We start from the raw sequence: 27,185 nt of genomic DNA, 5'->3' as shown, positions 1-27,185 counted from the left end.
AACTGTGCCATGAAAGCCAAATTTGTGCAAAACCTTATAAATAAAATACTAAATTACAGAATAATTCTTCTCCTTCTCTTTTGACTTTGTCCTTTTCTCAAGGAGTCGCCACAGAAAATCACCAACTCCCATCAGTTGTATTTTCTGACCATGTTTTTTTTTTTTTTTCCAAGCCAATGTTTTGGGGGATTTAGATACATCTTCTTTTTTGTTTTTTGGGTTTCTTTTTGTTTGTTTTTATTTCAAGAAAATGAGGTTTTTTTTCTTAAATACCTGTGTAAAGTTGTGAATTTCTTTTTTAAATGTTTTTAATATTCATCTTTTCATCTAATACATTTTCCTCTGGTCTAAACTTTGTTGTCATACTAACTTCATTACGGTTCCCTGTCTGTCGTCTCCAACCAGTCCATCCATTCTTCTCTGACCTCCGACGTCAAGAAGGCATTTTGTTCCAGACAGATGCAGCTCAAATGGATATGTTCTCTTTCTCAGATCTTTCTCTGTAAATCCTAGCGATGACTGTGTGTGAAAATCCGAGTAAAGCAGCAGTTTCTGAAATGCTCACACATTCAAAGTCACTTAAATCTCCTTTCTTCCTCATTCTGATGCTGAGTTACAACTTCAGCAGGTCATTTTAGGAATGTCCAGGCCGCTAAATGCATGGGAACAGGCGTACCACCACGTGTTTAGTTGTTGTTGTTGTTTCTTTCATGTCAAAGAGCACATTTGATGATTACTGGTGTGTTTAAGGACTGAAACCGGATTTTTCTATTGTTTCCCAGAAGGTTGATAAATCAAATGGTTGACAGTAAAATAACAAATATATTAATAATGCTGGATTAATTTATTGCCAACAGATGGTAAAGATTAGGATTAACTCTCATGTTCCTTCCTCATGTTTCATCTTTTTATTTGACTTTCAAAAGAAGTCACGTAAATGTAGATGTATGTAGCAGTACTTTCATAATACTTTTTTGTGAGTAAAAAATGTTGTTAATATTAAATGTATTGTCGTTCCTCTTGACAATACTTTTCTCTCTGTTCAGACCAGGGGTCCTGAAGGATCTGAAGACCATGGGTTCTGTGTCTTTGTTCATCTTCTTCATCACGCTGCTGGTATTAGCCAGGCAGGTGAGTAGCCTCGTCAAAGTGGACACCATGGTGTCACAACTGTGCATCACTGTGTGATCATGCAGCCTATTTCCTCACTAGCTGGCCCCCTCCACTGCTGTCACAACCATGTTATCAGGTCATTTGGCACTTGGAGAATCAGCTGCAGCAGAGCAGATATTTTCAAGAGATTTGTTATCAGTGGACTTGAAATGAGTTTTACTCCTTTGTGGAATGTATTTTTAGAAGGATCCGACTTGGTATAAGATCAAAATATTGTTCAGACGGATGTATTTGTGGAGTTGAAGCAGCCGGGTTGGCCCACTGCCTCGTGTCCTCGATGCCCACCGTTCTCACATCTTGTGACACAGATTTGGTGAAAGAGTTTTTATCTGGTTTGGGGGTTACAGTCTATCATCTTCCTCCTCAGAGCAGATGCTCTGGACAGAGAGATAAATTCCTGAGCTTTTGTACTTAAAACTGGTTTTTCCCCTGAGAGCTGTAATAGGCACAAACAGTTCCTTGTTTTGTTCTCATTCTGTCCCAGGAAGTGACACCAAAAGCTGTGCGTTCGCTCCGCACAACTTTGCTGCTTAAAACTCTTTGTGGCAAAACTTTTTTTCATGTGTAATTTATTTCCAGTTTTGGAGTAAATTCTTTAATTTGCAATCAAAATGCATCTGGGAGCAGGTGTCGACGTTTTCAGTGGCGTTGCAGCGAGCTAATACTGTGGGAACCAGTGCTGTATGGGATTTTGCGTGCTTTATTAACAAATTGGCCTTGCAAAATACTTCTCATCAGCCCTAATGAAGCCTTTTCCAGCTATATAGTCAGAGGAAGGAGAAAGCAGGTTACAAGAAACAAGACATCAGTAATTCATCCCTCAAGAACAGATGCACAGTGGAGCGAAACTCATTTAGAGGCTCGTTAGCCGGCTGCTAAACGGCATCTGCAATGAGCTCCATTTCTTCTGGCCTACTTTCTAGACTTTTTGAGGTGCTGGTGTTGCTTCTTCCATGAGAAAAGGTAGCGCTCAAACTATGCTGTAGATATGTGCATGCAAATCATACACATTAATTATACCAAACGGGGCTTTATTTTAGCCTCAGGACATCAAGTCGACATCAGAAGCTCTCAGCAAAAAGCAGCACAGACCTCTATTGTTACTATCTTCTAAATTAGCACCACAGTTTGATCTCAGGGGGGAAAGATGTTCTGCGCTCACATACATCATTCAGACTGCTAACCACACATATGAAGTGTATCTCACAGGAGACTGAAAACACTCCCACACATCCCAACAAACACTGTAGGAGCCAACCCACAAGTAGCTCCCAGCTTTCAGCTATAGCATGGCATAATGAAGGTGCATTCAGGAAGCCCAGCGAGATGCACAAATGCGCGACCCTGGGAAGTCTTAACCTCAATATATGAGTCTCCATAACATATGTAGATGTATTCAAAACTACCCCAAGCATGAGTAACCAGAAACCCAAAAGAATCAGCAGCTATCTGTTATGCAAAACAGTCCTGTCTGCTTACTGTTTCCTTGAGCAACAATAGCAAAGCTTCTCACGTTGCTTCACTGTCACTTTATTGAGACATTCATTTTCTATGAATACCAAGCATTTCCTTTTGTTTCAGCTGCTCAGGTTTTAGATATTAAGTAACCTTTACATGTGGTGACAGTAATTTGAAATACGTGCAGCCCGCTGTGGAACTCTACAGAGCTGCTTTAGACACCTGAGGCTCCACACCTGGAGTGACTATGTGCTTTTTTTCTTCCTGCTTTTTGGTGTAAATGTCGGCTGAAAGAGCGCCGGGTGTGAATGACACACGTCTCTTTACTCTGTGTCCTCCTGTAACAGAATGAATATTACTGTAGGTTGGACTTCTTGTGGAGGGACAAGTTCAAGAGGGAGTGTGAGGAGATCGAAACCATGGAGAACCTCAACCGAGTCCTGCTGGAAAACGTTTTACCGGCTCACGTCGCCGAGCATTTCCTGGGACGCAACTGGAAAAATGAGGTTTGATATTTTTGTGGGGGGAAAAAAAAATGCTGATCATTCCACAGAAGTCAATCTGAGATCAGAAACAGAAGCGTTTTTATTACAGCTAATGCTGTTATTAGACCCGTGTTACCAAAGCATTAGTCTGTAGCTGCTGAATGTCTATTCTAAGGCATTGGAAACATAAATAAGCAATCAAATTTAAGTACATTCATTCATTCATTTTCCGAACCGCTTATTCCAATTCAGGGTCGTGGGGAAGCTGGAGCCTATCCCAGCTGGCTCTGGGCGACAGGCAGGGTACACCCTGGACAGCTCGCCAGTCCATCGCAGGGCCACACAGAGAGACGAACAACCACTCACGCTCACACTCACTCCTAGGGGCAATTTAGAGTGACCAATCAACCTATCATGCATGTCTTTGGATGGTGGGAGGAAGCCGGAGTACCCGGAGAGAACCCACGCATACACGGGGAGAACATGCAAACTCCACACAGAAAGGCCACTGACCAAACCAGCCAAGGATTGAACCAGTGACCTTCTTGCTGTGAGGCCACAGTGCTAACCACTGCGCCACTGTGCAGCCCTAATTTAAGTACATTTAAGAGATATTTTTTTCTCTAATCAGCGACTTACCCACACTATGGTGTCTGGGTCAAAATGACCCCCAACGTCATCTTTGTATACAAACAAGATATTCGACGACAATTTCACTCAAAGGTTCATGAGTCCAGAAGAGGAAAAGTCACAAATTTTCATTAAGAAAAAGAAAAGTTAACCAGTAGTTTGTTCATCACAAAAACTGAAATGGGTCAAATTGACCCTTATCATAATATAAAGGTTAATTTCACCCCATCTGTCGAGTTTTACCAGTACACCAGAACACAAACAAGTTATAAACCAATTGTTATATTTCCCACTGCCATCTACTGTGTTTTGTCTCTGTCTGAGAAAAATTCAGAGCTGAACTCGGAGCTCTGGTCAGGGTGCTTTGAGGAGAAGTTCCTGACATGTTTTGCATGATCTTAAAGATAGATCAGGATACCAGGATCCAGAACAGGAAATGTAGCTAACCCAGCCAGACGATGGGGAAGCTTACTGATGTTTCAGAATTATTTTATTTATTTTGATCCGTTTTCTGTGATCTTCCTTAGCCTTCAGAAAACACCGTAAGAGCTACAGGACAGAAACATAATATGAGCTCCTTTCTTCATAAGTAATAAGCAATAAGCCTTGGTGTTAAAACACAAACATCTATTCACCAGTACAATATTTTAACAAAGGACAAGATAAAGTACTTTACAAACAAAAGGCTAACTTATCAAAAACAAAACCTCAATTTCCTTCAGTTTAAGGTTCTGATATTGGCTTATCTGTTACAAGAATTATTATAAGAAATCAAGTTGAAGAAAACAACAATAAAATGTCAGAACAGAAAAATACATTGTTCCCATTCCAGCCAGGCGCTTAATTATAAGAATTCTGAAGCTTTTGCGGTACAATAGCCATAGCTTAGATGATGTTAATTCCCTCCGTTTTGACAGTCAACTTCCTGCTACAAGATGATAAAACTGGAAGTTCACAAGAACAGCGCCAAATTAAAAGCCTTATTTCGACAGTAATGTCGAAATAAGAGCTTAGAAAAGTTGTTACCACACAACAGCGTCGTAAAGAAATCACAATTTTGGGTTTACTCAGTGCCCTTTACAGGAAACAAAAATGGGATCTTTGGAATTTTCATCACTGGAAGGGAACAAATTAAGACGTAAACATGCAACAAAAAACAACAATATAGTCAAAAAGCTGTGGATTCATTAACAATGTAGGAATCTAATAGGATATTAAATGAATGTCGGGACTGTAACGTAGGCTGGAAATGAGCTGCTTGGCGGTGGTCTATACACTCAGATTGGTCTTCTAGTTGTATATTTTTCATGCAGGTCAGAGAAGTCGTCACTCATCAGCCGGTTACAGTGCAACAGGGAAGCAGCAGATATATGAGGTTATTGAAAAGAAGAACACAGATAAATGCCTGCAGCAGATCTGCAGAGATTTTTTTTTTTCTTTTTGACGCATTTGTGTTAACTTTCACCAATTAGAAGAAGCGGGCCGGGGGAAGATCTTAAAACACTTGTGTCTGATTCAAGTTAACATTTACCCGAGGCTGTTTTTTTCCAATAAAAATACATCTTTTGTCTTTAGCTGCTTACTGCTGGAGCAGGTTGAGAAATATTTGATGGGTTTGACGAGATCATTAAAGTAAATAAGTGGGGAAAGGGATAAAAAGGTCTAGATTTGGGTAAATAAATACTGCAACTTTGTATTCCAAATGTAGTTATCTCGTGTAAAATTGAAATTAAACTTTGCAAAAGGAAACAAAGATATTTTCTCATGAAAAACTGTTTCTGTGGGATGATGCTGGATTGTTTCCATCACTGCTGTGCAGTTACTCTGATAATGGGCAAAAACTTTGAATAGATAGTCTGGGAATTGTATTTAAACTGCAAACTATGTACAAATGTAAATAATTCCACTTTTTCTTTCTTAATTGCGTCTTTTGAATAACTGTATCGATGTTTGATCATTTCAGCTTTGATGGCCAACTGCAGCGTGTCCCAGTATAATTCACTTTGCTTCTACTGGTCGTGCTGCGCTTGTATCGGGGCTTTAATAGATGAGGCCTACTTGCCTAACACACTTTCCGTTCTCATATTTCACCTCGGTTGGCCTGTTGTTACATCTGTCTTTCTTGTGATGAATGTTGTTACTGCTTCTGCGGTGACCCAGTACCCCTGCAGAGATGATTAAAGCTTCTGCTTATTTATTTAAAGAGTCACTGTCTGTGTTCAGTTTGAGGCATTCAGCTCATGGATTTTTGAGGACCCGATGCAACCGCTGAGCGTTTCTCTTCATCTTTTCTTCAGTGGTCCTCAATCGATACAACATACAGCTGTTATCTCCTTCCTGCTTGTTATCAGGACCTTTATCATCAGTCCTACGAGTCAGTGTGTGTGATGTTCGCCTCCATCCCAGACTTCAAAGAGTTTTATACAGAGTCTGATGTCAATAAGGAAGGACTGGAGTGCCTTCGTCTTCTCAACGAGATCATAGCTGACTTTGATGAGGTAAACTCCTCTCTTACTGATAATCCTGTCTGTCTGTGTAAGCGGGGGAAAAATAAATGAACCATTTTATAATGTTTTTTTTAAGCAGCAGTCACAGAGGATGAAAAATGTTTCAAGATCTAGCAGAGCTGCTGGTCACGTGATGTTTTGTGTTCTACCTGCTCCTGCAGCTGCTGTCCAAGCCGAAGTTCAGCGGAGTGGAGAAGATAAAAACTATTGGTAGCACTTACATGGCTGCAACTGGGCTCAATGTGACACCAGGACCAGAATGTACACAGGTAAGGTTTTACACATGTCCACCCATGTCCACATCAGGGATGTTTGATATTGGCTTTACCAATATCTGATATACCGATTTAGTCCAACTCTTAATTTACCATATCGATGTCAACCCACCGACCCACTGATACCGATATCAATCAATACCAATATCAACCGATAATGATATCAAACTATACTGATATGAAATTATACCAATATCAATTGATATCAATATCAACCGATACAATATCACCCGATACCGATATCAACCAATACAGCTATCAAACTATACCAATATCAAACTATACCGATATCAGCCAATACAGATATCAACCGATACTGATATCAAACTTTTACCGATATTGAACAATACCGATATCAAACAATACCAATATCAACCGATACTGATATCAACCGGTACAATATTTACTGATACCAATATCAAACGATGCCCTTGTCAGACGGTACTGATGTCAACTGATATCAATATTTTTGGAGAAAGTTGTGCCAAACAAACAAAACTATTTGGAAAACTATTCATAGCATCTTATATATTTTGCATTTTGAGTAAGAAGAGATTCAGCAGAAGAGGTTGATATATAATATGTCCATGTTGTGTAAAAGTTATGTCATTACAAAAGTAAAAGTTGATCATTTCCAATATTGCATTTTATTGTCGATATCAGTTGAAAATATCAGTATGCCTGTAATAATGGCCATCTCTAGTCCACATACATATATTTTATAGCACAGTGAGGGAACACAGACAGACATACAGTCTATATGTATAAAGTTTGTGACTACAGCTGAATTTTTCCTTCAGAAAACCACAGTTGGCTTGTTTGGATCACAGCAGCTCCTCACGACATCATCTTACATCAAATGCTGCTGATGCAATGACAGGGCTTTAAAACGTAACTGTCTGATGAAAGCGGTTGTGCTCAAAATGTCAACTTGGAGACACAAGTAGATTCCTGCAGCGCGAGTCATCTTTGGCTTTCTGTTTATATTTTTTAGCCCACCACCTGCCACCTTGTTGTGGCTCTGATGGGTGCGTTTTGTCTGAGCTGTGATGTTTTCCATCAGGCATAAGTGAGATGGGAAGGTGCAATCATCTAATAACCAGCTAAGTGTGTTGGAAAGATGGGTGCGACCGTTTCTGATCTAGCAGAAAATTATCTTTCTGATCACAAGTTTTTATGCACAAAGATGCAACGTTTTCTGCATTTAACTGTACGACATACAGACAGAGAATAGGGTGGCACTTTTAAAACTGAAAGTTAATCTAGATTTTAGGGAACAATGAACCATTTAATTTAACTACAGTGATTCTTTAGTGTAACAAGTAAAGCAAAATTTATTAAATCAGACAGTCTGTTAGAGGGATGGAAGAGAGGACCCAAACGCAGACAGGCGACAAGAGGCACAAAGTATGAGGCAAGTAGGATGATGAGACTCTAAATTTATTAAAGCAAGGAACACATGGGGACTTAAAACAAAACCAGCAAATGACAACTAAAACTAAGTAGCACATATGCACAGAAACACAACAAGAAACAAGTGGATTAAAGTAACTAAATGAAACCAGATGAACTAATAAAGGAAAAGAGTTTATTTGTACAGCACCTTTTATGTACAAGACAATTCAAAGGGCTTTACATGACACATTAAAAGCATTACAGATGGTGTAAAAAAATAGGCCTAAAAGAAAACACAAATAGCAAAATCACAATAAAATCATAAATTATGTTCAAGTAATTAACAACAAAATTAATTAAAGGTTGCTGTGCAGATTTCATGCATAGACGCATGAGAAAAGAAATGTTTTTAAAAGTGTCTACATTTGGTGAGTTTAATCTTCACTGGCAGTCTGTTCCACGTATTTGCAGCGAACATGAAGGGGAAGCCAAACAAAATACACCAAGGAGAAAAATTACTAAATAAAACAAGAAACCAGAACCAAAAAGAGAAAGAGAAAAAAAAATTCTGCACGAGATAATTGAAATAAATGAAAGCGAGTTAACAAAACATACCCCTGACCATTGACTGTATATAAAGAGATGGACGGAGCCTCCGTGACGTCACCCGTAGGTTTCTGAAGAGCTGAATTGAAGCTCGGTGGGCGGTTCCTACCATCACCATCTTGGCAGAGGCATGCGTGTCGTCTCGCCCGGAAAATACAAATATGGGCAAAGAGGTGGAGCTGAGAGGGGGGCTGTGAGTGTCATGGTAGATGATTGACATCGAGCGAACTCCGAGCTTTCTGTAGCTAAGAGCTGACCGAGCTAACCCGGAGATAAAGCTAAGTCACGTTGTTAACCGGCTGAAAACTGCGGTTGTTCTACGTTCTTATTACTTGAAGCGGGAGATCTGGTACCTGTCAATCAAAAGGACACACCCCTAAATATGCCAAACTTCAAGATTAAATTACTTTTAAACGGGCGAGTTAGAAAAAAATTCACTCCCCCCCACAGTTGTCATGAAGGTAAACCTGACCTATAAACCGAAAATGGATTTTTGAATCAGGCTGTAAACATGTTTATTTCTGCTGTGAAGTTGGCCTTTTTAACATGGAAGTCTATGGGGATTTGCTCTGTTTTGGAGCCAGCCCCTAGATGAGGGGGGAATTGCAATTTTATGCACTTCCGCATAGGCTTCACTTTTAACCGCCGAGGGCTCCATCCATCTTTCATCTACGGTCTATGGTTCCAGGTCAGGCCTTCCTCCATCCGGACTGCCAGGAACCTGAAGTCCACTCCCCACATCTGGTGGTTTTATGATGTTTATATCCTCTTATGAGTTTCTACATTATGATCCAGATTGTGGCAATGTCCATGTAAAATAACACATGCTGCATGCAATTGCTGTTGGGAATCCCAGGTATTAGTTATAATAATATTATAACATTTTATTTCTTGGTGTTGCACCTGGGGGGGGGTGTTGTCAGATTTTAGGTGATGCTGTGCAAATGAGTACAGAGACTTGTTGAGATAGCAGCCTCCAGTGATGGAAGTCCACTTCAATTAAATTCATATCCTCTAGTCATGTTCCTGATTTGTTTTTCTGTAAAACAAAAGAAAATGAACATTGTTATTGCTCTGATTGCACTGCTTTCTTGTCACAATCAGAGTAATTTGTCATTCTGGACTTTACTCGACTGCCACAGACTGGACTGCGTGCTGCTTGCTACCAGCTGTCTCTGACTTTCTGCTGTAGCAGCACGATGAATCAGGGGATTTAACAGTTCTGGGAGACGTGTCAGATCTAAAAAGGGCCCAGAAAGGGAGGTGGTGCTTTTGAGATTTCCATAAACGTTTGTGGTGGGATTTTCAGTGTGGAATATCTTGGCCGAGTATCCCCAACGATTTTGCTTCAGTCCTAATTGGTTTAATATCCACAACAGCTCTTAAAATCCTCCATTTTTTCCTTGAAATGCAACTCTCTTTGGAGGTTTGGTCAGAGAACATAAACCAAGGAGTATAAATACATGGAGGCAGTAACTAGGAACAGGTGAAATGAATCAGAAAATCAAACCAGTTGAGCTAATAAACAGGAACCTAGAGATGTGGGAACTAAACAAGGAAAACTACCAAATAAAACAGAACACCAAAACTAAAACGACACAAGAAATCCAAACCATGACAGATTAAACCGTCAGCACTTCTAGACTCTAACATATAAGCAAGAAATAGTGAAGGAAACGTTCTCAGTTGGAGGTTAAGGAAGTAAGACATGCACTTTTTGTACATTAACATTGTACATTGACAAGATTCTAGCAAGTAAATTTTGTTTTCCCTTGTCGTTGCTGGGAGATCTCAAAGTCTCTATAATTCTGGTCCCTTGTTTGTGACCACTGTTTAGGCATCACAGTCATTGCTTCCTAGACATCATCCATGCATCAGCCATTCATTTCTACACATCTGAATACTTGCAATTAATGTGAGTAAATGAGAACCTTGTTCAGAAATGAAGCAACGCAATCATTCAGTCATTCATTTTCCTAACCGCTCAATCCAATTCAGGGTCACGGGGAAGCTGGAGCCTATCCCAGCTGTCTTAGGGCGAAAGGCATGGTACACCCTGGACAGCTTACCAGTCCATCGCAGGGCCACACAGAGACAAACAACCACTCACTCTAAGGGGAGATTTAGAGTACCCAATCAACCTAACATGCATGTCTTTGGACAGTGGGAGGAAGCTGGAGTACCCATGCATACACAGGGAGAACATGCAAACTCCACACAGAAACCAAACCCTGCCCCAACCAAGGATCAAACCGACCTTCTTGCTGTGAGGCCACAGTGCTGACCACCATGCCACCATACAGCCCTGAAGCAACACAATGCTTTGGAAACTGATCCTTTCTGATTGGTGGAAATCGTTGCTTATCTGCCTGTTCACAAAGCCAAGCCTCCTCTTTAGATACTCATCAAGTTTCATCACACAGCAGTTTGTAGTGATCTTTTCTGCCAAATGTTTCACTCCAGGTTCTTTGTCTTTTCTGTCACAATAAGTTTTGATGTCACTCAGAGGGAGACAAAAGCAGACGTCTCATCGCTGCCTGATTGCTGTTGATTTTCTGAGCTGACAGCTGTTGCAAGCTGATGAGCCAATTATCAGTAACTCTGTCAGTTCATCTGTAGATGATCTAATGATTCCAGATGACTCATTTTAACGCAAGTCTGTCTGTCTATAAACATGCATGAAGTGTAAAAGACTTCCAAATAGCTGATTTTATCTTCCATTATCTTCCAGTAAGTGGTTTTGGACAAAGTGGTTTTTAGAAGTTCCCTTGTGGGAACGCATCTTTATCAGGCAGTGGGTTTGTTGGATCTTCGGGCTGTAACATCATGTGTATGTTTTGGTTGGGTGTCACTGGTGGATGACCGATGGATGATGTGTCGTGTTGCCCCGTGGTGAAAGGAAATAAAGAAAGGAACATGGCTGCCTGCGATCTGTCATCTCCAAGCTTTTTGTGCACTTAGACAAGTTACTGTCAGCAGAGCAGAAATATGACAGAGAAATATGTATGTATGCACCGTTAAACTTTTCTTTGTTTTTAAACCAGCCCAACAAGGTTTTCTGTGTGACACAGTTCTAAAGGTGTTATCAGGGCATTTCTATGAAGATTTTATTCTTATTGACCACTCCAAACATTTTATCTGATGATGATATCAGACAGCATCAGATTCGTAGACGAGGAAAAACAAGAGGTGATTTACTGATATTTAGATGCGAGCCTTCAATGCCATTTTTACCTCTAAAGCAGTGTGAAATAATTGAAGTTTTATCATTTATTGGGTTTTATTTATTACTTTTTTTTTTTTTAATAATGGTGGAAATGAATTCAATGTGTGCTGAAGCCTCTAATGCATGACCCTCTAATGGACTAGTTTCATTTTCTTGTCCTGTTTATCACTGGGGTAAAGTTGGTAATTACATGTATGTGTATATATGAAATTTTATACTATACTATACTATACTATACTATAATTCATACTTTTTGCTGCCTCTTGGCTAGGACTCCCTTGAAAAAGAGGTTTTTGTTCTCAATGGTACTTTCCTGGTAAGATAAAGGAAATAAATAAAAATAAAATACTATAGTTGTTTATTCTTCAGTGAGTGTTGTGTTGTGTGACCACTAAAGTGTCAAAATTGCAAATATAGCATCCTCACTTAATAATGTGCTCGAAAACAGCCTTTAAATAGGTATCCAGTGTATTGGACACCTGTTTAAAGGCTCAGACTTGGTGGATTGATTTCATTCAACAAAGCTTTGGCTGCTTTTCTTCTCTCAGGAACATGACCGACAGTACATGCACATTGGCACGATGGTGGAATTTGCCTTCGCTCTCGTTGGGAAGCTTGACGTCATCAACAAACACTCCTTCAATGACTTCAGACTGCGAATTGGTGAGTATGTTCTCTTGTCATATAAAAATGGTTGGGATTACACTGTCTCTGAACAGATTAAAGAGCGTGTTGCAGGTTAGCACCCCCTTAAATCAGTATGTAAAAAAATATTGTAGGAAACCAATGCTGAATAAAAACACACTTATAAATGCTCTATTTGCAGTTTAGGAGTAGTTTTTGTAAGAATTTTACAACTGCATCTAAAACCATAAGAGAGGAAGTGATGTAGGAAAAGGGAGACAAAAAAGCACCCAATTGCAAGACACACGGTAACAGCATCTCGCCTGTTGATGGCTTGTATTTATTCTTTATTCTGAGCTTTCTACGGTGTTATAGTGTTGAATCCTCATCAGACATATGAGCGGCACTGTTTTTTATCACCCTAAATGCATGTTTGAGTTTTCCAGCACTCTTTTTTCAGCACAACGCCGTCTCCCTCTTCCTGTCTTGCAGTTTTAGATGCAGTTGTAAAATTCAAACAGAAACTTCTCCAAAAGCCCAAACAGTATGTGTTTTTGATCAGCATTGGTTTCCTACTATATGTTTCATACTGATATAAGGGGGGCTCTAACCTGCAACATGCTCTTTAAAATGATTTATATTCTGCAGGATTAAGCCGTTGCTCTGTCTGGTTTTTGCTAGGTATAAACCATGGGCCAGTGATTGCAGGGGTAATTGGGGCCCAGAAGCCTCAGTATGACATCTGGGGAAACAGTGTAAATGTGGCCAGTAGGATGGAGACGACTGGGGTGCTGGGCAAAATACAGGTGTGAATTATTTGCGAAACACTAAAGCTTGTCTCGTACTATGTACATGTTTTAATCTTGTGTTTCTCTTATTCTGCGTAGGTGACAGAGGAGACCAGTCATATCTTATCCACACTGGGGTACATGTGTTCATGTCGTGGCATCATCAATGTGAAAGGCAAAGGAGAGTTAAAGACTTACTTTGTTCACACGGAGATGACCCGATCTCTGTCGCAAGGGACCGTGATGCCTTGAGCGCGACAAGTAATGAGAACAAACAGACTTGGAAACACAGCTGCACGCTCAGTGGCATAAAAGTGATTTGTCATCTTCTCTAAGTAAAGCCCATTACAGGAAGCCAGCAGTGCGATGGACTGACAGTCGTTGAGAACTACTTTTGTCCTTAGAAACACAACGTAGATCAGGGCCGAGGTGCATCAGCGCAGTCCTTCAACGCTGCACTTCGGGTGGTTTTTTCACATCTGAAGTGTAACAAGGACTTCACCCCCAAGGAGTCTCTTCAGTGTACAGAGGAGTGCCTGACTAAAGAGAGGTTTGCTAAATCAGTGCAGCTCTCAAGGACCGCAGTCGCCCTTCTGTACAATAGTATGGAGCTAATTTCCCATGCCGGTGTTGCAGTGCTTTAGAGCCTTATACTTGAGCAAACTGAGCTGCCTGTCAAGCTTTTTTTTTTATTTGTTTTGTTTTTGTTGTTGTTTTTTTCTTACTTCTCCCTGTTTGGCACTGAGAGCCGGTTCGTTCCGTTTCATTCCAAATGGATGTTACAATGGTTTTCTTCTCATATGAAGCTGTTGATGCCAACGAATTGCCAGTGTGGTGAGTAGTTTGCCAAAAACCTGTGATTTGTTTCATAGCTTTATAGCTGCGTTTGTGTCCCACGCGAGCAGGTGGAATCAGACACGAATCAGGAGGGAATGTTGCTTTTTTATAATCCATCTGGAGCCAAACCAACAATGTGTGTAAATGCTCACTGCCATCCTTTTGTTATTCATTAAACAATTGTATTTATAAATCTCCTCTGTCCAAGCGTCATCGTTTTAAGTGGCCAAAACACAAACACACCATGCAAGGCTTATGACAGAATGAGTCACACACTGGATGTGCTCAGAATATCCAAAAGCGCATTTGATGTACCTTTTATAGTAGTTCCTAAATAATTTTAGTTATTTTCCAAGATTTTTATGCATTCAGATGGACAGGTAGAACCTGGGGTTGTAGCAGAGGAGTGTTGTCCCGTTCTCGTCTGCTGCAGGGTTGTGGCAGCTCCACAGTCCTCTGTTGCCTAATCTTTTGTCTCACAATGTGCCGAATATTTTGTGTAGGTGACATTTCTTGACTGCAGGCCAGTTCAGCACCTGAGGTGTGACTTAACACCAGATATGTGACTTGCCCAGACAAGGATCTGGTTATCGACCTGATATTTCAACCCAGGGTTTCCCACCCTGATCAGCGCTCACATGAACCGGGTGGTGTTTGCAGCGTCTGACCAGACGCAGACATGGAGAAACCATGCAGAGCAGCTACTTTACCTTGGAGGAGCAGGTAATTATTCTTCAGAAATAGAATAATTTGATCTAACTGGTTTAAACGCATCATCCAGGCCAAAAGCAACACAGTTGCTGTAGCAACAGCCAGGAAGGACTGCTGGCGGAAAATTGCTGAATCTGTTAATGTGCATGTTTGGCACGTTGTCAAATATTAGTTCATCAGGCAATATAAACATACAGTACTCTAAGATCACTTTGTTACTCCCCAGCTCGAGCAGAGATTCCTCAGTTCCTTCCTTTTCTTTCATATATTTAATTAAGTACATTTTTGGTATCGGAATCAAGTTAGAAATACTAGTATAACAATTTTTATCATTTCAGAGGAACCTTATACAATAATTTGTCTAAAGAACAAAACAGAACAAAAAGTATTGGTGTCATGAGCAAATATTTCAATCTCTAGTGTCGGGGTGTTAAACTCAAACACACACTGGGCCAAAATTTATAATTGAACATCTCCCAGTCCAACATTGATATTTATTTTTAAAAAAATCTTCCAGATGACAATGAACTTCAAAGGCTGATTGTAAAATAACATGTGCATTCAGCTACTGTGTTTCTGCTCAGGCTCCTGTCTGAAAATAGTTTTTTTCTCTGTGCTCACAAACTCACAAAGTTGCTATGACTACTGTCAACAGAGGAGAAGGTCCTGTTCTGACTGACGCACCAAACCACCACCACCGGAGCATTCTGGGGTTTGGAAAACTGGCAGTATATGCGTTGTATAATACCAACAGGCTAGCTCTAGTAGCCCTTTGGTATTGCCAAATATAATTACACCGCAGGCCAGAATTTGTCCACGAGCCGGAGTCTGACACCTGTGCTCTGAGATATCTGGGATATTATATGCAGGTAGATGCTGGTTATGTATGGATTGAACAACGAGGAGCCATGCATTACATGGTTTTAAAGTATATCTGCACGGTCAGATCCCATTTGTAAGTAGTTTCCATTCCCTCATCGCTGAAACAAAGATCAGCTCAACTGAGTGTATAAAGTTTTGGATGCACTTTAGATTTTTTCCTTCTCCATTTACTTTTTCTTTCTCCCTTGTTCTTTATATCAATCACACTGGTACAGATAGAGCTTTTGTCAGCCCATAAAATTGTGAGTTGTGTCCATGTACTCAAAACAACGAGAAAAAAAAAGACCAGGAAGTGCTGGTTTACATAACAAGCTTGGAGAATTTTGTTTTCAGACTTTAGTTTTTGTTAACAGGTGAGACTTAAAGTCACTGATATGTAATTAAAATGAAGCCTCATTAAAACTGCCTGTCAATATTAATATTTTGTGTGTGTGTACATTTGTCAGAAGTGATGTTCTCAGCGGCAGAGCCTGGAAATATCTGGTGGGGTGGCCAGGATGGGTTTGTGATCATCTTTAGGGTGGCATACATGTCTACCTACACGATAATGTGGTGTTTAACCAGCTGCAACATCCTGCAGCATCCCAGGAGAAAAAGTTATGAAGTGCCGTTTCTCAGTCTCTTGATGCAGCTGTGCAGCAACGACTCCAGATGTGTGCAGAAAGAATGTCACTGTGCTTTCAAATGCGTCAAGAATGCAGAGTTATAAGCTCAAAAAGTTACACAGTGCATCTTTACCAACATAATAACAATAACGATGATAATAATCAGTGTTACTTTATTTACCCTAATTGAGAAATTTCTTTCCAGCAGGCGGCTGCTAAGATTCAATGGAGCAGTTGGGAAGGCAGCTGCTTAAGAGGAACTGTAACCTTCCACGTCTGAACCACAAGGTTGTAACGCCCCCAAATATTTAGGTTCTACTGAGATTAACTGCACAAAGTTATGATATTTTGATAACAGATAGTGGTTGACGATTAAATATTTAGTGTATCTACACATTTGTGCAGATAAAGTAAAAATAAGCAGTATTATATCAATTTATTTTAAAGACAGCTGCACTGAGTATTACCACTCTGCTGAGGAGATGCTGCGTTTAGTTGGTGGTGATCAAGCGCATTATGAGCTCGTTCTGTGTATCATCACCAAGTATACGCAGACAAATACATTATTTATTATTTTCTATAATTTGGTCAGTCTATACATACACCCAGATATGATCCCCTCTGATATTTTAGCCCACCTGTACTTATCTGCAGAGGTGATTCAAGAGTTACCTGGGCCCCTAAAAACATTTCACAGGGGCCTCCACTAACCAGCATTCATCACCCTTTTATCAGGATATTTTATCTTAATAACAATAACATTTAAATAAACTCTTTATGGCTTTGATGCTAATATATTAAATTCTCCTAAATGAAATCTTTATGACCTTGTTCCCAAAATCCAGCTACTGGATTTTCCCTGGCAGTTTCCAGTTTTTCCACAGCTCTAACACCAAGCAGGTTGAAACGGCCCCACCGCTCTGTTTCTAAGAATAGAGTCCATCTATGTGTGGGCTCAGGATTTATACACAGGAATCCTGGAGCTGTGTGAGTCAAAGGGGTTAGTGAGCTTCAGAAAAATCTTCTTACAGCAAACAAAATGTTTATTTAGAGATGCAAATAAGATGTTTCTCCATCTTCCACATGGCCTCTGGACACTTTTTCCTTTCTTGTTTTTCTGCTTTTATCAAAACTAATTTGACCTGAGTAACCTTTGTTTTTCTTTTAAAGGTGATGTTTAGTTAAAATTTAGTTGTGAAAGTGTCGCCTAAGAAGCTCTACAGGACTTGGGCAGATTTTCTCACCGAGGCGCTGTCTAGCTACAGCTAATTCAGCGTCTTGCATCCTATTTGCGTTCTGAGTCTCTCATGCTAATAAGTCAGTCCAATGCTGACAGACGTCTTATTTCTTGTTCTGACCCTTCCGCTCATAAATGTCTTTGTTTCTCTGATGAATCAGCCACTGTGTACATGCAGCAAAACCGGTGCATAGAAATCCAGTTGTTAGCGTGTTATGCAGCACGTAAAGCCAAACTTAGCTGTGACATGAAGCAGCATCCTGTAAGCAACGTGTGAAGTGTGCTTTCTCAGCCTCAGGACCGTAGAACAGGATGATAAAGGTCACTGCGCCATCAAAAACCAGTTAGACACACACATTTTAAGGCCATAAAGTGACATAGTGCTACTTTAACAACTCTGCAACGCTGCTGCTGAGCATTTGCAATCTGAGGACATTCAGCTTTTTAATAAGAGTAACCATTTTACTGGAGGTGAAATCAGAAAACCAGCTCTGCTCAGTATTCAGTTTTCTCGCTCTATTCATCCAGATTAAAACCATTTTAAATGAGGAAAAATATCTGGCAATTCCTGAAATCTCAAGCTGTTGTGAATCTGTGTGTAAAAGTCATCATATGACATCTGTTGCACACGCTAATTAAAACATAATAATGTTAATCATGCTAATTGGTGCCACTTTATACAGTGAGATCGCTGCAGGGTTAAACTGCTGCAGATATGTTGAAGTCATTAAAATGTTCTACTTATCCATCACACTAAACAACACTGGTGTATTCAGGGAAGCTTCAACAGTGAGAAGAAAGGCTTTCATCTGGTGCTGCGATACGTCGGGTTTTCAGAGAGGAACCACCGATCCGTATCCTTCGGCCACGTTCCAGATGATGCCACTTTTCCTGTAGAACTCGGAGTTAATACAAGCCACGCGTGCATACCGCCGGCCTGTCTGGTAGACGGCGGGAACAGAGCGGTGCCCATACACTGAGGAGGACAGCACTGGCACAACTCTGGACCTCTCCTGGTAGCAAACAGCACAACAAAGCAGGGAAATACAGAATAATGTCAGAATTAAAGTCATGTAACTTGTAATGGTTTCACAGCACCTTTAATTGTGTTGTACTTTAATGTACCTGATCCATACTGGGATTTTGGTGCCATTTGTATGAATTCAACACTCTGAGCCATTGCCTGGCCAAGTTTATTTAGGTGAAACCATTTTCTGTATTGCATATAACAGAATCACATTGCTCCGTTTCTGCGTATGAAATGTTCTGATTGTTCTGTTTCTCTTAATGGATGCAGGATAAAAACGATGTCCAGGTTGCTAAAATCGACTTTTACTGATATTTTACAGTTTTTAAAGCTGTTAGGGAAATGGGGAGGTATAGTGGGAGCGCTTGACATCCAATATTTGTCAAGTCATTTCAGCTAAAACTATATATTCAGATTTACTGGTGGATCTGGAGTTTAAAATGTCAGCCATTAGGCTTGTTTTTACCAGATTCACTTCACCATGGCTAAACCAATGCTGCTAGAATGGCCAAACCCTATCATACCAGCTCACACGCACACAACTTATACAATCACTGCTACTACACACAGGGTTTAAAATGGTGCTTATTGAAAGAGCTTCACTGTAGTCACATTTTCAATTTTGCCAAATAAAATTTTTGATTATGTATTTTTTTTCCCCTCATTCATATTGAAATGTAATTCCTGGAACAGAAACGTCCTCGTTCAGCAGGAATTTTCATCAAAACCCTGTCAGCCAACCACTCGGCTGGCTGTAATTACAAGCTCGGTAGTGTGTGTGAGACGGCTTTGTTCGTCATCCTCTCTACTTTCACTGACCCAGAAAGTCACTATGAGCTAGTTTTCTTGACATGAAAAATTACTCCACCAAAATGAAAAGCGCTTGAAAAGAAGCCATAAACAAATGTCATAAGATGAGAAATATATGTCAGCGACGGCACGGTAAGTATTAAATGCACAGCATTACACGCACATAGGGGTTATAAAAAGGAAGGAAAGAAAGCAAATAATCTTCTTTCATCTTTTGGCAACTGTATCTGAAAATTAAATTAATTAACTTTAATTAACATTTTGCATCAATTTAAGGTAGAAACTTTACCCAAAACCCTTTTGTACACCATAACATCCTAGTCTCCTTCTACCTGGTGAACACCAGAAAGCAGACTACACTACAATAATTTTAACCTATCAAATGGTAATGAATGATGAAATACCAAAAGATAAATCCTTTTTTTTCAGATTTTGTTAAAGCGTCAAATAAACACTTTAGATAAAAAAATGAACTTTTCTGCCCAGTGGTTCTAAGGTTGGCCTTTAACAGGTTAATTTAATTATACAAGTATTGTGTGAACCATAGGCCATATATGAAAAATGGACGGAGCCTCACTTTTTCACCTCTTCATGGGTAAAAGTTGAAGCCTATGCGGATGTGCACAAATCTGCAGTACCCCCTTCATCCACCAGGGACTCCAAAACAGAGCAAATCCCCATAGACTCCCATGTTAAAAAGACCAACTTCACGGAAGAAATTAACATGTTTACAACTTGGTTCAAAAAAATATTTTAGGCTTAACAGGACAGGTTTACCTTCATGACAACTTTTCGGGGAGTGATTTCTTTTCTAATTTCCCTGTTTAGAATTAATTTCATATCGGAATTCGGCATAATTGGGGGCGTGTCCTTTTGATTGACAGGTATCCAATATTCCACTTCAAGAGAGAGAAAAACCACGGATTTTAGCCGGTTAATAATGTGACTTAGCTTTAGCCCGCTTACCTCCATTAGCCCCATCTCAGCTCCACCTCTTTGCCATTTTTCTGACACGCATGACGTTGCCACGATGGCATTGGCATTAAGGAACCACCCACCGAGCTTCAACTCAGCTCTTCAGGAACCTATGGGTGACGTTACGGAGGCTCCGTCCATCTTTTCACAGTCTATGGTTCAAACAAGCCAAATAAATCATTACTGTTTCTACAGGAACTACTTCTACAGCTGGTCGTGTGCTGCACAACCAGCAGACCACAATCACATGACCTGGTGGGTGACCCCAGCATTCAGGAGCTGCTAATAAAAGGGATTTAAATCACTGATCTTCAGTTTGCTGGTCAAGATAATTCAGATATACGATGTGAAGGAGGAAAGACATCAGCATCTATCTGGGAAGGGGAAAAATGCTGTATCTAAACTACTTAGAGAGTTAAAGAGATTCACAAGGGGAAAACATTTACACACACAAGAAGTTGACTTCCCAGCAAGTTCATCTCAAGCTTAGACAACGCAAGGCTCAGTGTAACTGCAGCAAACTGTACAGCTACATCTCCAACTCAACAGGCTGCATTGAGCATGTTAAATGCTAAAATTCATGGCTGTACAATTAGAAAAAAAAGACTAAACAAGAATGACTCAATTTGAGCTTTTTAAGACAAAAGTGTTTAAAAAAAAAAAAAAAAAAGGCAGCACAGCTTAGTTTTCCAAAGCTGCATCGGAAATATAAAACCACAACAGTGAAAGCTAAACAAAAGCATGTTTAGAAAGATGGGTTCTCAGATTGGTTTCCAGCTGCTTTTTAAAAGCGTTCATGGATCTGAGGTTCAGAGGAAGGAAGAAGCCACTACCAAAAAAGTCTCTGTCACCTTAAGTTTTCTTCCCTGTGTGCTGCACAACCAGACCATGATCACATGACCGCATCAGGGACCTGCTGAGTGACATATGGCTGCCAAAGTTCACATCACAAACACCTCAGAATGGTGGTGGGTTGATCATTTGGGCTCGTTTTGCGCTCTCATTTGTTAAGTCAACGATGAACTCCTCTGTGACGTTACAGGAGAGGCCAATTCTGGTCCTCCAGAGCCGCAGTCCTGCAGGCTCCGAGTCCGAATGAGGTGTGTAGCAGCAGGGAAACTTCTAACACTGAGGTCTGGAGTTGCCCAAAAGCTAAAGCTTGGTCCAGAGTGTATCATTCAGAATGACAGCGACCGTAAACACACCAACAACTCTACGACAAAATGGCTGAAAAAGACAGGAGCAAAGTGTCACAACACCTCAACGCCTCAAACTTCTACGATCAGAAGCAACAGTGGTAAGAGAAGTGGGACAAAATCCCTCCACAATAAATAAATGAAGGGTAAGATTCATTCATTCATTTTCTAAACCACTTAATCCAATTCAGGGTCACAGGGATTCTGGAGCCTATCCTAGCTGGCTCTGGGCGACAGGCAGGGTACACCTTGGACAGCTCGCCAGTCCATCGCAGGGCCACACAGAGACCAACAACCACTAACGATCACACTCACTCCTATGGGCAATTTAGAGTAACGAATTAACCTAACATGCATGTCTTTGGATGGTAGGAGGAAGCCGGAGTGCCCGGAGAGAACCCATGCATACACAGGGAGAACATGCAAACTCCAGACAGAAAGGCCACTGTCCAGATCCCTCCCCAGCCAAGGATTGAACCAGTGACCTTCTTGCTGTGAGGCCACAGTGCTAACCACTGAGCCACCGTGCAGCCCAGGATAAGATTATTTTAGGTGATTTCAGCTGAAGGTAATTTTACAAGCAACTGAACAATGGTTTTCACTCATTGCTTCTAAATTTGTACTTTTTTTTGTTTAACATGTTGTTTGTTGAGCATTTGAGGCTATATTAATCTAGGAGCATCTAAGAACCAGTTCATGTATTTATGTCCTGATGCATAAAACCCATCAGTATGTTTTGGTTAGTTGTATGAGAGAAATTTAGACACTAGTTTGTTTCATAATGTCTTTTTAAATTTTCATCTGTAAATACCAGTATTTTTTTATTCTTTAACAACAAAAGTGTTTGTAAGAGTTCGCTGTAGATTAAAGAAAAGTGCTCTAGGTGAGTTGTTGCCACAGAAAGATCCTCATGTGTAAAGTGTGTTGGTCTGAATGCTGGGTGTGTAGGTGGTCAGTCCCAGAAGGCAACATTCAATGCCAACATTACAGTATAAACATACATACATACATAAAAAATACGACCTTGTCCATTTGGTTGCATGATATAATCAGATTTCTGAGTGTTTTTTTTTTTTTAAACATGATGAAAGAAGTACAGAGGAACATTTCACTTCCAGTGAGGGGAAAATAGCAGGTACAGTGCTGGGTCAGCTTCATAAAAGGAACACTGGCACCATCCACAGGAAAGCACAGAGTGACTCTAATTGTTGAGGAGGCTTAAAACCTTAAATGTGAACACCAAATCCTTCCCCAGACTCTTCTGGCAAGTGCAGTTTTTGCTGTATCCTCAGTACAGACAGCAACTGCAAGAAACTGGGTAGTGAGACTGCTGGCTCTGTGCTGGGGACTGTTCAGGAGTCCATACAGTTGGTAATGGACACAAATTTTCTGCACAAATTGCTCAGCATAATAGACAAGACTAAATGCCCCCTAAAAAGCCTACTGGTGACAGAAGATTTCTGAAGGACAGTTACACAAGGTCATTCCTCACAGCTTCACTATACGAGCACATTTTTATTTTATGTGCATATATATATATATATATATATATATATATATATATATATATATATATATATATATATATATATATATATTTATATATATATATATATATATATATATATATATATATATATATATATATGTATATATATACATTAAGTAACAATAAAACATGTTATATATACTTTACATACACTACTCACAAAAAGTTAGGGATATTTGGCTTTCAGGTGAAATTTATGGAAAATGCTATATGTTCATGCTACAGTGATATAATATCATAAAATTAAGACATTTAAGTAGAAGGATGCACTACTGATTTCCTCATCTCAAAAAATTCATTCAACACAAAAGGTAACAATGGTAGTTACACCACAACAAAAAATTTGAACGTCTCAATATCTCGTCATGTGCCCTTGAGCATCAATTACAGCTTGACAACGACGTCTCATGCTGTTCACAAGGCAACTTATTGCCTGCTGAGGCATGGCATCCCACTCTTCTTGAAGGGCAGCCCTCAGGTCATTGAGGTTCTGGGGTGCAGGGTCTCGAGCCTCTACACGACGGCTCAGCTGATCCCACAGGTTTTCAATGGGATTCAGGTCTGGAGAGAGTGCAGGCCATTCCATTTGAGGTACACCAGTCTCCAACAGCCGTTCCCTGATGATGCAGCCTCGATGAGCAGGAGCATTGTCGTCCATGAAGATGAAATTAGGCCTGTGCTGTTCATGTAGGGGCACAATCACTGGATTAACGATGTTCTTCAGGTAGTATGGGCTTGTCACTGTACCATTCACAAAGTGTAGGGCAGTTCTGTACCAAGTGGACACCCCTGCCCACACTGTAACACCGCCACCACCAAAAGCTCGCCTGGTGACAACAGTGGCTGATGCATAGCGCTCTCCCTGACGTCTCCAACATCGTTGCCGGCCATCATTTCTGCTCAGTGTGAATCGACTTTCATCAGAGAACAGCACTGAGGCCCACTGGTTCCTCGTCCAGCGTAAATGCTCCCTGGCCAATGCAAGACGATGATGCCTGTGCCTGGTGGTGTGGTCAGGTACCCGTGCAGGTCGTCTAGCACGCAGACCACGCTGATGGAAACGGTTTCGAATGGTCTGACGTGACACTTGGGTGCCTCTCACCTCTCTTAAACGTGCCTGGAGTTGAATGGCATTCATCATCCGGTTTCTCAGGGCAGTGTTCACAATGTAGCGGTCATCAGCACGGGATGTGGCCAAAGGACGTCCACTTCTAGGCCTTTCTGTGACTCTTCCAGTCTCTCCATATCTCTGTTGCAACCTGCTGATGACACTCTGTGACACTCCAAGCTCAGTGGCCACTTCTGTCTGAGAACGTCCTGTTTGAAGCATCGCAATGGCAAGGGACTGTTGTTCCATTGTTAGGTGTCGTCTTGGTCTCATGATGTCAAAATGTGAACAGCATGATGAGGACAACTGTTTAAACACCAGCTCTAATTTATTGGTCAATTCAAGGATCACACACCTGCTGTGATTTTTGCCGTTAAGCTCCTTGTTAGAGAACAGCAACTTGTGCAACATTTATTGAAACATTTAACAGTTGGACATGTGCATTTAAAAGCTTAGAGAAGATCACATTAAGTTCGCCTGTACAGGTTTGAATGCATTTTAGGCTTGTTGTAAAATTTCACCCAAAAGCTGAATATCCCTAACTTTTTGTGAATAGTGTATATATATATATATATATATATATATATATATATATATATATATATATATATATATATATATATATATATATATATGTATAGTAAAACAAGATGACTCACTGAGTGACTTAAAGTGACTTTAAACGTGATTTTAAACGTGACATTGTTGTCTGTATCAGATTATTCTGACTATTTCTGAAACTGCTAATTTATACATGATTTTTCATGCCTAACCATTTCTAGGGTTAACAGAGAATTATCTGAAAAAGATTAAATGTCTAGTGAGGAGCAATTGTTTGGATTAAAAATAAGCTTTGTTGATAATGGAATGACAATATGATTTGAGAATGTAGAAAGGCAACAGTACTTCAAATAACCGCTGATTACAACCAAGGTATGGAGAATGCAATCTATACACTGAACATTTGGATAAGTGCTACAGCAGCAGTAGACCACACCAGGTACAATTTCTGTCAGCTAAGAACAGAAAACTGAGACTTCAATTTAGGCAGGTTCACCAAAATCAGACAATAGCAGATTGGAAAAACGTTGCCTAGCCTGATGAGTCTTCATTTCACCTGCAGCACTGAGATGGTAGGTCAAAATTTGGTGTAAACAATTGGACAGCATGGAACCATTCCTCCTTTCCTGTGTCACCAGTCCAGGCTGGTAAGTGTTATGATGTTGGGAATATTTTCTTGGTCATCTTTGGTACCAATTGAGCGATATTAAAACTTTCTTCTTCAGCATGATGATGAGCTCAGTGTACCCAGATTGCCTCCACAGTCACCAGATCTCAGTCCAACAGAAATGCTTTGTGATACAATAGACCGGGAAGTTTTCATAGATGTGCAGCTGATAAATCTGCAGCAACGATGTGATGCTGTCATGTCAATATGCAGCAAAATATCTGAGGAATGTTTCCAACATGTTGTTGAGGCTATATGATGGAGAATTACTTGCAAGGTGTTGCTACCTAATAAGAAGTAGATTGTGAGTATATGCCCTGGTTGATATATCTGTTTATTCCCTGTGTGGTCTTTAAAATTTTTAAAATGTGCCACCTGAAATGAGATCTGGACCACAATAAAAGTTTTTAATTAAAAGTTTAAAAGTTCAAACTCGCAGATATCTGCAATGTTAATGTTTTACGATGATATGGTCATTACCTCCTGGTTTATGTTCAGTCCTCTTCCTTTCCAGTGTTTTCTGTCTTCCCGAGGCAGTTTCATATCGTAACCCTCATCCTGGTGCGGCCCTCCGTCATGTGTAGAAATGTCAGAGACCTACAAAGAGACATATATACATTAGTGTTGTGACGATATGCTTGTGTTCCAATCCGATTCAGATTTTTTTGGGTGCCGATTTGATTTAAATTGCGATTCTCACAATTCTTTGATACTGCTGATTTTTGTCGATCAAAAACAGAAAAAAAAGTATAAAAATTTTTTTTGCTTGTCATTTTTCTTAATTTCAATTAGGAAAAAACAACAGTTGCCAGACCATCATTCTGCTGCTAAGAAGAAAAGTAAAAAGATAAATAAAAACAATAAAAATGACAAAAAATTTATAATGGATTAATTTTATTTATTTGAAAAACAAATATTATATATACACACACACACACACACACACACACATACACACACACACATATGCATATATATATATATATATATATATATATATATATATATATATATATATATATATATATATATATATATATATATATAAATACCCTTTTCCCTGACTACAGCAAAACAAAGTTTTGTTCAGTCTGATAACAATTTAAAGGCAATATTAGCTTGATCTTGGGGTAAAATAAATTAATAGCAACAAAATGGTTATTTCATTTTCTTTTTCTTTTTTTTGAGGGCGGTGGGGGGGGTTATCGCAACATTTTACTTTTCATATATTTCCCTTTATCCTTTGCATGCTTGGGTTGCTAAATTGCTTTCTTTGGAGTGTATGCTCACACAAAATTTCCATGTTTTCTGTGGTGATGAGATTAAATTAGCTATTTTCGGCTAACTTGTTATCCATCAGCGTGAGTGAGACTAGCTTAGCTCAGTAAATAAATAAGCGTCACCTTTGTATCTGTTGAAATAAGACATTTCTCTCGTTACATTCCTTTGTGGTGGGATGTAACTGAAAGCAGACAAGGTAGACAGCGGTTTCTCTTGTGTTTCTTGAAAGAAGTCCATTATGTTGCTGGCAAATTAACAAGTTAAATCTCCTCGGTGTGTAAACTGCTTGTCATACGATACTAGCGTTAGTGGTTGCTAGGTTACCGACCGATCTCTAACTGCTGCCTTCTCGTTCGCCTTGTAAATCTGAGCTTCTTACACCCAAATACTTCATATAGCGAGCTAAGCATGGCCTTTGTTGCCACAGTTTGCTGTGTGACGTGTTGAGAGGTCATTTAACTTTTTATTAAGCTAATGAGCTTAACTTTATTGACTGTATTAGTATTAATAGATCAGCAGTTGTTCTGTCTAGCAGCCAATTCCTGGGCTGCTGTTGGTGTAATAAACTGCTT

At 39.9% G+C, this 27,185-nt stretch overlaps 2 protein-coding genes across 3 annotated transcripts in view; one reads left to right on the top strand and one right to left on the bottom strand.

The window, feature by feature from the left end:
* adcy2b (adenylate cyclase 2b (brain)) overlaps nt 1-13,419 on the top strand; it is a gene marked incomplete at both ends in the record, with an annotated part of 88,949 nt that extends 75,530 nt beyond the window's left edge. For both annotated transcript variants that reach the window (XM_079258893.1, XM_079258892.1), the window contains 7 exons: nt 1,047-1,131; nt 2,979-3,137; nt 6,098-6,244; nt 6,415-6,522; nt 12,304-12,418; nt 13,061-13,185; nt 13,267-13,419. In XM_079258893.1, coding sequence (XP_079115019.1) covers nt 1,047-1,131; nt 2,979-3,137; nt 6,098-6,244; nt 6,415-6,522; nt 12,304-12,418; nt 13,061-13,185; nt 13,267-13,419 — 892 coding nt within the window. The remainder of the gene's footprint in view (nt 1-1,046; nt 1,132-2,978; nt 3,138-6,097; nt 6,245-6,414; nt 6,523-12,303; nt 12,419-13,060; nt 13,186-13,266) is intronic.
* Nucleotides 13,420-18,272: 4,853 nt separating this feature from the next.
* cfap90 (cilia and flagella associated protein 90) lies at nt 18,273-26,850 on the bottom strand (the record flags this gene model as incomplete). The annotated part of the gene is made up of 3 exons (XM_079258765.1): nt 18,273-18,452; nt 25,813-25,901; nt 26,736-26,850. 3 exons carry the CDS (start codon nt 26,848-26,850, stop codon nt 18,273-18,275), a joined length of 384 nt encoding a protein of 127 aa, XP_079114891.1.
* Nucleotides 26,851-27,185: the final 335 nt, after the last annotated feature.

The sequence above is a fragment of the Telmatherina bonti genome, assembly GCF_933228915.1.
Source record: "Telmatherina bonti genome assembly, chromosome: 19".
In the NCBI taxonomy this organism is placed as follows: Eukaryota; Metazoa; Chordata; class Actinopteri; order Atheriniformes; family Telmatherinidae; genus Telmatherina; species Telmatherina bonti.
The sequence above is the reverse complement of the archived record's forward strand: the minus strand, read 5'-3'. Positions and strand labels throughout refer to the sequence as shown.